Below are 16,089 nucleotides of genomic sequence, written 5' to 3'. Positions count from 1 at the left end.
TAAATAATCACTCTTAATATGCACACTTTTATTTAGAAGCAAAACAAAAACCCTCCAATATTGGTAGCTGTATGTGCCTCCAACCAAGAAATTCAGAACCTGAAATCCAGTCAATGAATTCAGAAGAAAAGCAATTTGCCTGTGTGACTGAATGGAAGATTTTGGAATTGTATTTGCAAAGCAAAGATTTTGCTTCTAAATCCCAAGCAGCAGCATATTTGAGACCTGGAAATGTTGGTGGATTCTGATGCATCAGTATTTAGATTGAAATCAGATTTAACATATTTGCAGGCGACAATCAGTTCCAAGTTGATGAACTCAGTTGGCTGTGATAAAATAAGGATGTTGGATTTAGTTCGGAACAGGTGTGTGGTTCTGTGTGTCTATCTGTGCTGTGTTCATAGTATACAGAATCTTTTCTGCCCTTCTTCTCTGAATGCAAAGCACCCTTAAAAGGATTTTGGTTTATTATGAGATACAGGCCAGTCTTCTTTTCCTCTTCTAATCAGGAAACTAAATGATCTCACTTCAAAGGTGCTCTTTGAAGAATGCCTACTTGATTACTGAGCAAAGGGGGAGGGGGCTAATAAAATATTTACGCAGATAGGTCCGAGCCTAAGATTTGTATCTTCACACACACACGAAGTTCAAGGTTATTAAGACTGAAAAAGGTTCGGTTTTGCACCTCCCTGTCTCTTCTGATGTTCCTGCCACATAGATCCATGCAGATTAAAAGCCCAATGACTTTATTTCACTCTGTGATTCACACACGTGCTTTAAACCTGGTTGCCAGCTGCCAGTTTCTTGCCTTAAAACACAGGTAAAATGTAAGGAGTGCTGCAAAGACACCCACTACTTCATTCACCTCCAGCTTTGGGCTCATATTTTGGCATAGTATGGTATATAAAAGTGGCAAGGAATCAAGTGTTCTGATGCATTGCCTCAGCCAGTATATAGACATGGAGACATTTTCAGTGATAGTTTCTGATGGTCCCCACATCTGCTTTCTCATTCTGTTCTTATCATTATCCATTATTTTCTATGTCTCCAATTTTTGCTATTAATATGGTAAGAACATAAGAGGAGCCTGCTGGATCAGGCCGAGGGCCCATCTAGTGCAGCAAACCGTTATCACAGTGGCTGGACAAGGTAACTGTTAGATGGATTGGTAGTTGGTTGACTGAACAAACTCCGAGTGCTCACAAATGGTTCCTCATCAACCTGGAAACAAGTGACAAGTGGGGTGCCACAGGGTTCTGTCCTGGGCCCGTTGTTGTTCAACATCTTTACAAATGAGCTGGATAAAGAAATTGAGGGGGTGCTCATCAAATCTACAGATGACACCAAACTGGGAGTATAGCTAACGCCACAGAAAACAGAAACGGAATTCAAGTTTACCTTGACAGATTTGAGAACTAACAAAATGTTTTTCAATAGGGGAAATGTAAGGTTCTACACTGAGGCAGGAATGACCTGCTGCACAAATATAAGATGAGTGACATCTGACATGCCAGTAGTACATGTGAAAAGGATCTAGGGATCTTAGTAGACCACAAGCAGGGGCAAACGAAGGCTAACCAACAGCCGGGGTGGGGCAAACCGACGTTTGCGCACATTTTGCACTGCTATGTACAATGTATGTGTAGCGTCACTATGTAGGGCGCATGTGCAGCGTTCCTACCTACAGTGCATGCTTGTGACACTGCGCATGTGTTATACATAGTGGTTTGCCGCCAGCGCCGCTCGAACACCGTACGGATGATGGCGGGATGCTCTGCTCGTGGCTGCAGCTGCGAACGGAGGATCCTCCACATGCAGCTGCGGTGGCGCAATGGCTGCTCATGCCGCCGCACCCGGGGGTGGTGGGGCAAGCACCTCGCGGTGTGCCTTCTTGTCACATACACCCCGACATGGCACCTGGGGCATACCACTACCCCCTTGCAACGCCACTGACCACAAGCTTAATATGAGTCAACAGTGTGATGCAGTAGCCCCATGAAGCTGTGGTTTTCCGCAACTGGCATTCAAAAGTATTACTGCTTCCAGTAGTGGAGGCACAAGTATAGTTTTCATGGCTAGTAGCCATGCAACTGAAGCAACCCACTGGCAAAGCTGTATAATTGTTCTCATTATTCTCTTGCTTGCTTATTCCATTCCTATTGAAAGCTTTCCCCTCACCCCTCTAAATAAAACTTGTTAAATGGGTAGTTGAGCTCTTAGTCATATTGCTACAAAACTTAATGAGTGTTTCTCTTTCTGACATATTTTAAAAGAGCCCAGATGTAGTAACTAACTGAATTGACCTTTGATAACTGCCACTCTTGTGTGCCTGTGAGCAGATTTCAACCAAAACAAAAAATTACAGGAAGCTGTTCTTGCTAAATCAAATTGGATGCTTATGTAGCACTTTGTATCTTCAAAGCGATTTGTGGACATTAGCATGCGTCACCCTAAAGGGCTTGGGAATTTGCTTAGATTGTTAGCCTTGTGGACAGAGGCAGCATCCCGCTGCTTCTTGTTATAGGTGTAAAGAGCAGTGATTAGCCTACAGTGTAGAGGAGAAGGGGAAAATTAGCCACTCACTTCTATTTACCAGTTCTGCCCCCTCTTTAAATCCCCTCTCCTCCTTCCTCACACTCCTCTCATTCACTTTAACTCAACAATGACTAATGAGGCCAATTTGATGCCAATTAGTTGCCATAGGAAAGGACTGCTAATTGTAGCAGCCAAGGTGTCAGCTCCAAAATGCTCAAGGTGTGTATGTGCATGTGATGGCCAGCATGCCCCCCTCCCTTTAATCTTCACCTGGGGGCTGATTAGTTTCTTTGTATTTGTTGCAAAATGTTGTTAATTAGGAGCTAGGGACAAGGAAATTACAGCCCTCAAGGCTTAATTGGGAAGCTCCTGTGGAGGCTTTTATGACTATAAACTCCTTTTTTAAGATGCAGGTTTAATGGTTTGCTCTTCGCCCTTATAGTTGAGGACTACAAAGTGCTAGAGTACTCATTTTCCACACTAAAGGAACAACAGATGTAGAACGTCAAAAAGATGGTGGATCACCAAAATTGAAGAAGCATGAGAGAAATTGATTCACAAAAGTGCCCAAGTTTACAGAAGCCAAGCACATTTTGGAAATCTAGCTTTCTTCTTAACAGGCAATCAGGTGAAAAGTGCGTCTTGAGTCCTGGGCATTCCTGAATCAAACACCTTTGAGCAGGGTAACCAATGTGGTACTCTCAAGAGGTTGTTGAACTACAAACTCCATCAGCCCCATCCAACATGACCAATGGCCAGGGATAATGTGAGGTGTTGTCCAACCACATCTAGAAGACACCACTTTAGCTACCACATCCCAAAGAAATATCCTAGCTAGAGTCATGAAGCATACTCTCTGGATTGCCTCTAGAGAAAAAAATTGTATTTCCAAAATGCTTTGGGATTGCTTAAGGACAGAAACTTTTGAGAATTGACTCCTCTCTCATTTCTTGACTGAATGGTACCTTTCATATTTGCTTTCTAGATAACCAAAATCCCAACAAGTGGGGAAAATTGTGTGAAACCCCAGATTTTGGCTTTGCAAGGAGCTTGTTAGAGAAGTATGTACATCTTCTGTTGAGTCACAACTGAATCAAATGTGAAATGACTCACCTGAAAACCACTAGGTTGGAGCTTATCTGAAAGGTCTGATTGTAGTGCTTTGCTCTGCACCCATCACGTTCCACAAGGATGCCCTCAGGAGCCAGGGGCTCAGTTACAGAAGATAAAAACCTTCACCAAAAGCTCATCAATAAGTTGTATATACAACACAGTCCAAAAGGCCAGAGAATTAGTTTATGTCCAAATATGATCCAGAGACAAAGTCTGGCAACAATCCAAAGTCAGTATTTTTAGCTGTGATTCTTGCATTGCAGGGGTTGAACTAGATCAGCCATAGGCAAACTTGGCCCTCCAGATGTTTTGGGACTACAACTCCCATCATCCCTAGCTAACAGGACCAGTGGTCAGGGATGATGGGAATTGTAGTCTCAAAACATCTGGAGGGCCGAGTTTGCCTATGCCTGAACCAGAAGATCCGACTCTACAATTTCATTATTCTGATATCACAGGAAGTTCAGACATGGTTTAACACAGCAAAGCAAAGAGACTAGAATGAAAAAAATGAGATACCAGGTCAGGACTAGCTGGACAAATGCACAAGTGAGTATTCTCTGGATGCCACAGCTATAAAACAGTGACTATCTTTATCTATCTATCTATCTATCATCTATCTATCTATTTAAATTTCTACACCACCCTTCATCTGAGGATCACAAGGCAGTTTACAATATAACATCGTAAAAGAAAAAATTAGTTTAGCACAGAGAAAAAAGTAGGAGCACAGGATATGCATGTTTGAATAAGCCTCGCTTTCTCTTGAAAGCCAATGAAACTTTCCCATCAGAAGATCCTGTTCATTACACAAACCAAATACTTGGGTAGTTTTAAGGAGGAGGGTCATCCTTGCCTCTCCTTTCCTTCTTTCCATCTCCGCCCCCCCCCCCCCGCCGCCGCCATTGCCCAGGCATATGTACAAGATAGTTGAGTCATGAAGACACAAGGGAAATGAAAGAGCAATTAACTTGGATGGGTGATTGGGTCAGAATGAGGAGACAAGTAGCTTGAGAGAAGCAGAGAGGAGGAATTATTGGAACCAGAGAAATGGGAATCCTCCATTGAGACTAGGAGCTTGTATATGAAAACAGAAAGGAGCCAGCACAGGCACTCTCTTACAAACTAGTGCAGTTGTAGTAAACAAGGAAGTATCAAGAGAGCCACTCAGAAGTTACTGCCTTTGTCTAAAAATGATATTTGTCTTCCAGCAGCTGTTTTGCCTGTATGTGTTTTTGAAGATATTCCCTCCCCCCGCATTTGTTACAAGTGCATTTGGCACTTAAGAGACATGCTAATGTTTTGTGGAAACAAATCACTTGCTTTCATCTTGAGTGCAACCCTGATTGCACTGGGGGATTTTGGTATGTTTTCATGTCTCATTCTTTTTATCATTTACATCAATGTGACTTGTTCCTGTCATGAAAACTAGAGCTTGAAAATCACCAGGGTTAGATATGATGCAGAGGGGAAAGACTGTCTGCCAGCTTCTATAGAGCCCTGTCAATGGCCTACCTTATAACAATGCTATGCACAGTTCCATGCTCATGAATAGCCTGTGGTCCAGCTGTCTCACCATGGGTGTAGCCAGGATTTATGTAGGGAGGGGGCAGAACCTCAGTTAGTTAAGTATTTTTATTGGTTTAATTGATGGGGGCAGCTCCCCCACCCACCTACCCATGCCCATGTATCCCACCAGAGGAACATGACTATTGGACCCTTTCTCCAGTGGAGAATGAAACACTGGGACCAGTGACTGTGAATTAATGTGGTCCTTTTAGGGAGATGAAGTTTTCTTTAGCACATTTTATGCAAGTACTGGAACAATACTGCCAAAATTATGATTCTACACAAAGGCATTTCTTCTATATAATGGCACATTGTTCTGAGGTTGTGCTGAAAGTGGCATAGCTCCACAAGTCACATCAGAAAGCCCGGTTGAATTCGGCAAAATGTACAGTGGTACCTTGGGTTAAGTACTTAATTCGTTCCGGAGGTCCGTATTTAACCTGAAACTGTTCTTAACCTGAAGCACCACTTTAGCTAATGAGGCCTCCTGCTGCCGCCGTGCCATCGGAGCACGATTTCTGTTCTCATCCTGAAGCAAAGTTCTTAACCTGAAGCACTATTTCTGGGTTAGCAGAGTCTGTAACCTGAAGCGTATGTAACCCAAGGTACCACTGTATTCTGGATGTTCAAGATTGGCTTCTTTGGCTGTCCAGACTATCCCCAAGCCACACCTCTCATCTTGACCTGGCTGGGATTTTTCCTTACACTGTGATAAGGCCTCTTTTTTTGCCTGGATGGAGAGTTGAGAAATGTGGGAAGAATATAGCCTCCTGTACAAAAGTATTTGTTGCTCTGCTCACTTTAGCCCCAAACACCATGTGACCCTGAAAGGTTGTCCATGAGGGAATGTTGCCCTCAGGCTTAAAAAGGATCCCCAACCTTGACTTAGAGGTAGATTCCACTAGTTCCAATGTATGCTCCCCCTTCATTAAGGAAGCATGTATAAAGTTAGAATTCACAGACGTCTACCCCTAAATGTACAACTTAAATATATTACATATGCTCCAGCTGTCCTATCCAGTAGGGACAATACTTATTTCCTAATAATAATAATAATAATAATAATAATAATAATAATAATAATTTATTCCATCTAACTGGGTGACTATATATGTATTAAATTTCCATACCGCCCTTCATCCAAAGATTGCAGGATGGTATACGATATAAAAAACAAAAATACATAACGCAATGACAAAACAAAAAGAATAATCTGACCATACAGTTTAAAAGGCTTGCTAAATAAAATAAAAGTATTTTTTTTAAAAAAATGAAAGAGTACAAAACAACTTTCCCCATTATTTATTTGATTCCATTCACAAATTGCTCTCCCTAAAATATCTCACACGGATTTCACAGTAATCACGGAGCACCTAGAGTACATCAGGCTTGTTTTAAAAGCTTTACAAATATTTCAAGCTGCTGCTAAGGTCCACAACAACTCTATTAGCGCAGGAGAGCCAAGATTGTCCTTAATGCAGCCAAGACTTCCCAATTTAAAATTGTCCTTTAAAAATTGCATACAAAGCAGGTGGGGAAGAGAGAGAAGCTAGTACAATGCTGCAAATTAAGACGATGCTGCTTTTAACACCTATGATTTCTGACACAGTGGGGGGAGACCCATTAGAGAGGAAGGCTTCAAATGATTTTGGTCTGTTTTAACTAGTGGATGACTCTGAATGTTGAACCGTGTAAGATCCAGTCTTGCTTTAAAGGCTGCTGAGTGTATTCTGGGACTGTAATGTTCATCACAGCCCTCCCAAGCAAGCGAGGCAGGCTTCCCAAGGGAGTTCGCCACTAGTAAGGTTGCCACATGGACAGATTTGTACAAGCAGGAGGCATTTGGAAGCAATCAACCTAAAGAATAAAAAAAATTATTTAAAAAAGATGAAGAAACTGAACTATGAGGTTGTCTGTGTTATGACGTGGGGTTTGTGATTTCAGCTCTCTTGACATAATATGCTGGAGACAGTTCTCTAGTAACACTTCTTTATTAAAGCAAACAAGACTGAGACCTGAGGAGGGGAGAGCTACATTTATAGGGACAGGGAACTAGCTAGAAATGATACATTTTGGAGGGAACAATATCAGGCAATCACAGTCCTACCTTTTGGAGGAAACCAATAAAACAGAGGATCCAAATACAGCAGCTTAAATGAACCAATAGTAGCTGTACCCTCTGGAACCAAAAGGCAGTTACTTTACCCTAATGCAAATACAGACAATAATAATACAGATATAAAATCCTTTGACTCAATACACAACAGTCTGTACCTCTCTGGGGCTTGTTCAAGCATTTCTTTCATCGGGGGCCCCCAATCATTTGGAGACATATTTAGAAATTGTTTTGGGCCACACAAAACACACACACATTTCCAAGAAGAAAAAGTGGTAATGCTCGAAAGCAGACATCTCCGAACAAATGAAACGCAGCCAAAACAAGAAACCAACATGTCACCAAAAAAAGAGGCAACCCCCTCCTGAAATCCCAAAATTCCCATATAAAATTGGGAAGGGGCCTTGAAAGACACCCAGGGGAATGCCTGATGGTGTTGTGGTGCCCACAGATGCCGGGGGAGGGGCGGCTCCCGTGCTACATAGATGGTGCTGAAAATCACTTGCCAGGGCAAACTAAGGAAGCCGCCTAGGGTGGCAGAATGTTACAGTCCCTAGACCAGGCTCCCATTGCTGTGTCACAGAATTACAGTTTTTTGATTATTAACTCATTAATTATTTGATAGAGTTTAGATAGAATAATTTATATTTGTTCTATTAATAATCAAATTTTCAAATGATGTTAAAGGTCTTGTAGCATGCACTTTAACTTCAGAATTTGATGAACATAAAACATCAAACAAAATTACAATCTTCGTTCCAACTTTTCTCATTTGTTCAGCTGACATAGGTGAACCATTTTCAAATGAATCACTTAGTCTGTAAGGATCTTTATCTCTCCATTTCTGAATAGCACATTCTTTTCAATCAGTTTTGCCAATCAATCATAGGGCTCAGTCGGTAGAGCATGAGACTCTTAATCTCAGGGACATGGGTTCGAACCCCATGTCAGGGAAAAGATTCCTTCATTACAGGGGGTTGGACTAGGTTACTCTCATGGTCCCTTCCAATTCTATGATTCTATGATTTTCCTGTCATATAAAAAGTGGGTGCAGTACAAAAGGCATCCACAGTGAGATTGAAGGAGCTAATTTAGGTGCCCACATCTGCCATACTTTCAGATCTACCTAAGCAAATGGCTTTAAAGGTAAAGCTAAAGGTACCCCTGCCCGTATGGGCCAGTCGTGACCGACTCTAGGGTTGCGCGCTCATCTCGCTCAAGAGGCCAGGAACCGGCGCTGTCCGAAGACACTTCCGGGTCACGTGGCCAATGTGACGAAGCTGCGTCTGGTGAGCCAGCACCAGCGCAGCACACGGAAACGCCGTTTACCTTCCCGCTATAAAGTGGTCCCTATTTATCTACTTGCACTTAGGGGTGCTTTCGAACTGCTAGGTGGGCAGGAGCTGGGACCGAACGACGGGAGCTCACCCCGCCGCGGGGATTCGAACCGCCGACCTTTTGATCAGCAAGTCCTAGGCACTGAGGTTTTACCCACAGCGCCACCTGCTTTACTATGGAATAAAAATGTTTTTAATATATGGTAAACTTGGTACTCTATATCGGGGGGGCCAATTCCCAAGAGACTGTGATCTACTTTTAGAATTAAAATCTGGCAATGATTTACCCCCGCTTTTGGGGGTTCAGGTCAAAGTTGTTGAGGAGGAAAGCCCCATTTTTATACAAATACTTTCTTGGGAGGGATATTCCGTTTCGGGGGGGGGGGGTTAAAGGCAAGGGTCAAAGGGAAAAAGTCACTCACAATAATATTGCTTTGAAGGAAAACAGCAAAAAGTGATAGCAAACTTTGTACACTGGGGTAGAAGACCCAGATTACAATTAGCTGTGATCCACCAACAGTGTGTGTGTGTGTATGTGTGTGTGTGTGTGTGTGTGTGTGTGTGTGTGTGTGTTTGTGTTGCTGTACCTAATTTACAAAGTTATGCTGTGGCATGATAACTTTGAAAATGAGGTACAGCTATCATCTTTTGCCACTTTAAAAAAAATAATTCTATGTCAAAATACAAATGGATATAGTCTGAAACAAAACTTTAAAAAAATATGGTAGAACTATCATTTTCACCTAGGACACTGTTCCCATCCATGATAATGTCTGCCTAGACCAGTTTTTGAAATTGTTCTTAATATTTCTTATTAATGGCAGAAAATTAGCTTTATAAAGTTTTTTCCAGGTTTTTGTTATATTAATTCCAAGATATTTAATATATTGTGGGCAGATTGTAAAGTCTATCTTCTTTCTTAATTCATCTTGTAAATCAGTTCAGACACAAGAATTCTGGTTTAGTTTTATTAATTGTCAATCTGGTCACTCTGCCAAATGCTTCAGTTTTCGCTAGGCAGTGAAACAGGGCGGGCTGCCCCTGCCACTTGCAAATGACAGTTCTTCAACAAAACCCTGCATTCTGAAACCAGCTCCCAATAGGACTATGGGGTTGTTGTTTTTTATAAATGGTATCCATGCAGTTGGAATAAACCATATAGAAGCTGGCTTTCAAAAAGTAGGTTGACTACAGAGAGCACACCCCCTTGGAATATATGCAATACAGTGGTACCTTGGTTTACAAACTTAATCCGTTCCGGAAGTCCGTTCTCAAACCAAAACCGTTCTTAATCTGAGGCACACTTTCCCTAATGAAGCCTCCCGCCACTGGTGCCCTTCCACCGTTCAGATTACATTCTTAGACTGAGGTAAAGTACTCAAATCAAGACAATATTTCCGGTTTTGCAGAGTTTGTAAACCAAATAGTTCTTAAACCAGACTGTTCTTAAACCAAGGTACCACTGTATATGAAGAAATGACTCTCGGTGGCTCTCCTGATTTGATTAGGAGATAACCAACCCTTCCCCCAGACTTTCAAAACAGTGTGATGCAAAAGAACTGGCTGATTTGTGTTTCTGATCACAGTATGTGAAATTCAGCCCACACAATCACTCTTTTTGTTGGCTCTCACAGCCTTTTGTTGCTAGTTTCAGCGGCATGTGAAGCTTTAATGGACAGAATTCCCATGTACTTCAAGCCTTACAAATCTATGTTGCCTTGGCCTAGTTCTCCAAGCTGCCCATTTCCTTCCACGCAGAATTTTCAGCTTTCTCCTCATGCCTTCTTTTCTTCAGCTTTGTATCAACTCCTGTTGTTTCCCCAGGCCCTTCCTTTTTAGGTCTGCTTGAGTTGCTTAAGAACATAATAGGAGCCTGATGGATCAGGTCAATGGCCCATCTAGTTCAGCATCCTGTTGTCACATTAGGTGAGCTTGCAAGCTAGACCAACACTCTGTTGTTGTTGCTGTTTAATCGTTTAGTCGTGTCCGACTCTTCGTGACCCCATGGACCAGAGCACGCCAGGCACTTCTGTCTTCCACTGCCTCCCACAGTTTGGTCAAACTCATTCTGGTAGCTTCAAGAACACTATCCAACCATCTCATCCTCTGTCGTCCCCTTCTCCTTGTGCCCTCCATCTTTCCCAACATCAGGGTCTTTTCCAGGGAGTCTTCTCTTCTCATGAGGTGGCCAAAGTATTGGAGCCTCAGCTTCACAATCTGTTCTTCCAGTGAGCACTCAGGGCTGATTTCCTTAAGAATGGATAGGTTTGATCTTCTTGCAGTCCATGGGACTCTCAAGAGTCTCCTCCAGCACCATAATTCAAAAGCATCAATTCTTCGGCGATCAGCCTTCTTTATGGTCCAGCTCTCACTTCCATACATCACTACTGGGAAAACCATAACTTTAACTCTACGGTCCTTTGTTGGCAAGGTGATGTCTCTGCTTTTTAAGATGCTGTCTAGGTTTGACCAACACTCTGCCCACCTGCAATTCTCAGCACCTGCTATTCAGAGACATAATGCCTCTGACAGTTGAGGTAGAACATAGCCATGGTGGCTGGTAGCTGTCGATAGCCTTGCTCTCCTTGAATTTGTCTGAACTTCTTTTAAAGCCATCCAAGTTGGCGACCATCACTTTAGCCACCCTATCTTTTTATTGACTTGAGGAAAAAATTGGCTGTCCCTGCTCAAAGTGGAAACAGCAGCTGAAAGGCTTCTAGCCAGCAAACTTCCAAATGGATGAGAGCACGATTTTCACCTAAGAAGCCACCGCTTAAGGTGACTCAGCCTTGTGGTTATTTTAGCCTCCATAGTGAATCAAAGTTATTTGATTCCCTCTGCGCTCCTGAGTTCCTGCTTGGTGCTCTGGAAGCTGACTCATGGCTCTAGCAAAATCAAAAGAGCCAAGCAAATATTGTATACATTTTCTTTACTCAGCTGTACTTCCACAGCTAAATATAGCCCTGGCATGACATACTGCATTGGTTTGTACTCAGTTCACATTTCCAGGATTATTTACAGAATCACAAGGACTCTTTGAAGTGAAAGTACAGATTCCAAAGCAAAAATATGCATCGTAGGGGGAATTTCACAGCAAATTCAGCTTCCTGCCATGCCAAAGAAGACACCGCAACCTTACCTTCAAATGGAAATTGTATGCTATACAAAGAGATTAGTAAATCCCCTGAGTAAATGCTTTCTCACATTCAAGGGTACAGGCACTTTTACTTCAGACTTGTTGGGGAGTGCTATGATAGAATATATGTTAAAACTGCAGACCCATAGACTTAGAACATGGGTTGAGCTTGGCAGGAGTGAAGGAGTGGGGAAGGTGATTTGGAGGGGTGAACCTGCCTGTCAGAGTGCTGGATCCTGTCCCCGCATCCTGCTATAAACCCTTTAAGGAACAGACACAACTCAGTGGTAAAGCATCTGCTTTACATACAGATGGTTCCCGGTCCAATCCCCAACATCTCCAAACAGGACTGGGAATGTCTCCTATCTCAAATCCCAAAGAGCTGCTGCTATCCAGTGTGGACTACACTGATCTAGATGGTCTGACATGGTACAAAACAGCTTCCTATGCTTCCCCCACCTGACTACAGTGAAGTAAGCTAAAGTGGCTGGCCCAGATGAGCTGCTGGGAAAAAACTGCAGGCATATTATGAATCCAGTTTCTCCTGTGCAGCGTATATCCACTTGAGGCAGAGCATTCCTCTCCTTTGCAGCTATTTGGTGCTACCTAAGTTTGAAATGGGACGTGGGTGGCACTGTGGGTTAAACCACAGAGCCTAGGACTTGCCGATCAGAAGGTCAGCGGTTCGAATCCCCTCGACAGGGTGAGCTCCCATTGCTCGGTCCCTGCTCCTGCCAACCTAGCAGTTCGAAAGCACGTCAAAGTGCAAGTAGATAAATAGGTACCGCTCCGGTGGGAAGGTAACTGTGTTTCCGTGCGCTGCTCTGGTTCGCCATAAGTGGCTTAGTCATGCTGGCTGCATGACCCAGAAGCTGTACACTGGCTCCCTCGGCCAATAAAGATGAGATGAGCGCTGCAACCCCAGAGTCTGTCACAAGGGGTCCCTTTACCCTTTACCTAGGTTTGAAATATGGGCTGCTGCCATAACTTCCAATTTGTCCCTAAGGCTGCACTCCCATGCAGATTTATTAGAAAGCAAACTCCACTGAACACAGTCTTGGTTTATCATTAATGAATACATTAAGTTTTGTTGAAGTAGTTCCTGAAGACTTCAGTGTCCAAAGCTAAAAAGTGTCAGTCACTTACTCTCTGCCTCTTCCTGTCCCTACTCTGTGGTATTCTGATCACCTGTGGAATGAGTTATAGTAAATAATAAAAAAAAGCAGTGGGCTTACTCCTGAGTACGGAGAGTTGGGTTGCACAACAGCAATGTATATCAGTGAGAGTAGCACCTGAATATTTGCCTTCAACGTGTTATTTTTACTTGACTCTTAGAATGAGGGGATTAGGAAGGGCACACAGTAACCCAACTATAGGGTAGAGCTGCTCTGAAGTTGAAAAGCTGAGCCAAAACCAACCAACCTTTTTGTTTCCGTAGTTCCACCAAAGATCTCCAACATCTCATCAGATGTCACTGTGAATGAAGGCAGTAACGTGACCCTGGTGTGTATGGCAAATGGGCGCCCTGAACCTGTTATCACCTGGAGACACCTCACCCCTACAGGTAGGTAGCCTTGGTCTATATCTATGTGCTTCTTATTGTTTCCTGTTTTGCACACCAGCAGAGGAAGTTTCAGTGTAAAAACAGCCAGGAAAAGGTAAGCTCATTGGATCAACAAAGTGTTGATGGGTGGTTTTTTCCTACATCATACTGTGCCAGTCAACACTGGGACATTCTACTTGCTGCTAGCAGCTGTTTTCATCTAATAGATGTGGTCTTTGTCATTGCAAATACAATATAGCAATAAGGGAACCTATCACTAGCCGCAGACAAAGTGAAAAGGCCTTGCCCTTCTAATAATGAGTTCAAAGTGAGCCTTTCAAAATCACAAAATTGGCTTCTAGTATGGTGCCAATAGTCATTTCTTACCTGCAGTCTTAAGTCTCTCTATAGACTATTTTTGCAGATAGGTTGGCTCCCCCCACCCCCCACCCCCCGTTTTGTGTTACAAAAGAAGAGATGCTAGTAGGAATTCAATGAGTGAGAAACCAGCCAGGCCCATTGACCATTTAATTGTTCCTTTGATACTTTAATGTTGGTTGTCTTGGAAAGGGCACTGTCATTAGCCTGACCCACAGGGCAATCAGAAGAGGGAGGTTGCTTTCTGATTATTTATCCTTTTAGCATTTATCTTAGACAGAAAAAGAACATGCTTATGGCAATACTAAGAGCTTCTTGACACTGAAGCCTTCCAGACTAAGTGCTGCATCACACATCAATCAGCAACAAAACCAGGTTCATTATCAAATATGCACTCTATGTGAAGGCACAGCCAGTTTCTGACGAATATTTCTGTATGATGCATGTGTTTTCAATCAGCTGTTTTCAGAACGATGCTTAGCAAGACAAAACCTTATGTGCACACCTAAAAATGTAAAATGTGGAGTGACCCCAAGATGATTCCACAGTGTTTTCATGTATATTACACCCACACCCACACCCACACCCACCCACCCACCCACACACAACCACATATGGCATATTTTAGCCTCATCATAAAATGGCAATGCAGATTCTAACTGTGCCCAGTGAAATTTTCCACAGATGAGAGATAGGGAACCTATGTTCCTCCAGAAGTTGCTGGACAACAACTCCCATCATCCTCAGCTATTGAGCATGGCATGCTGGCTGGGGAGTTGTAGTCCAACAATATCTGGAAGGCCACAGGTTCCTTGCTGAACCCCAGTACAATTACTTTTGAATTCTCAGGTAAACGATAGTCAGTTATAGGTCTGACTCTCCAAAATGTTCTTTTTTTAGGACAGTATGAACCCATTTGTAAATAACTGTCTTTTACATTACAAGGTGTTTTTTCCCCTTGACCTGTACCAGTAATTTCCTTCCATCTTCAAGGAATGTAATTTTCATACATATTTGCATCCTATTAAGCTTTACCAAGAAGATTTACAATTTTTCAAAGAATGTAGCAAAGACATGTGCAAATTCAACTTCTGACGGTGCCTACTCTAGCTCCCACATGTTATCAATGCTGATGATCCCAGCAGATGTTGGAGAGAATCAATTTCAATTCAGCAATTACCCCGGACAGACTCACAATTCACTCTTTAGGTGCCATTTCCTTTAGAAATGGATTCCGCTCATATTCAGATTAGCAAAAAACACAAAATGAAACCCAGACTGTGTCTTCTGGCTTCTGTCTTTCTAAGAATAAGAAATTTGACAATATGAGCCAAGGTGTTAGAGGAGATTAATGCTGTCATAGAAGAAATTTACAGAGCAAGAAATACTGTGAAATTAAACAGCAGGCACGCATCGGAAATTAGGAGGGAAATGGATGGGAATGGAAAAGTTGGAGATTAATTTTAGTTTAGTCACCCTTAAATCGGAGGGGGGATTGTCAAATTGTGAGCCAACCTTACAGTTTATACATAGGACTAAGGTAAACAGGGTTTATGGGAAATCCTCTCTGATTTTGCATGGCATGCATGCAGGAAGAAACTGTACCAGTTGTACTTTTGCCTGTCTTGCAACTATTAAAGGGCCCTTTCTACTCTCTAAAAAAAAAAACACACACACCCACCAAAAAAGCAAAGAATGAAGCAAAGATTATTCTCTATAAAACATATTAGAAAAGTAGCATTTGAAATCAACTAATATATTTACAGTCCTCATGTAGAAAGTCCCAGTTTTAATCCCCAACATCTCCAAATAGCGCTCAGAGAGACCCCGACTAAAACCCTGAAGAGTCACTGCCAATCCGTGAAGATAGTACTGAACGAGATGGAACAGTGGCTTAACTCAAGATAAAGCAGCTTCGTGCTACTACCCCTACCAATGCTACTAACATTACTACTACCCCTAAGTAATACTAGTGACAGTGTTACATTTCTATCCCACCTTTTGTTCAAGATTAAGGCATCATGCATGGTATGTTCTCTCCTTTAAACCCTCACAACAACTGTGTGAAGTAGGTTACGCGGAGAGAAAGTGACAGACTCAAGATCACCCTGTGAATTTCAAGATTGAGTGGTGGCTTGAAACTGGGGTCTCCCCAGCCCTGCTCTGACACTCTAGCCATCCATTACATTACGCTGGCTTTCAGAAGTAGTAGTATTAGCAGCAGCAGCAGCAGCAGCAGCAGCAGCAGCAGCAGCAGCAGCAAAATGATAATAACCCAAAAGGCCTGGTCCTATCCCATTGAAACAAGCTATATAATAAGCAAGGGAGGGAAATGCTGCCAAGAATAAATGGGGCGGAAGAA

General features: G+C 42.6%; 1 protein-coding gene across 3 annotated transcripts in view; it reads left to right on the top strand.

Moving 5' to 3' along the window:
* LSAMP (limbic system associated membrane protein) overlaps positions 1-16,089 on the top strand; it is a 1,399,704-nt gene that overhangs the window by 1,236,245 nt on the left and 147,370 nt on the right. For all 3 annotated transcript variants that reach the window (XM_083737172.1, XM_083737171.1, XM_083737170.1), the window contains one exon: positions 13,245-13,370. In XM_083737172.1, the coding sequence (XP_083593298.1) occupies positions 13,245-13,370 (126 nt within the window). The remainder of the gene's footprint in view (positions 1-13,244; positions 13,371-16,089) is intronic.

This window comes from Podarcis gaigeae (genome assembly GCF_964106915.1).
Source record: "Podarcis gaigeae genome assembly, chromosome: 4".
Classification (NCBI taxonomy): Eukaryota; Metazoa; Chordata; class Lepidosauria; order Squamata; family Lacertidae; genus Podarcis; species Podarcis gaigeae.
Note: the sequence above shows the minus strand (reverse complement) of the source record. Positions and strands in the feature narration are given on the sequence as shown.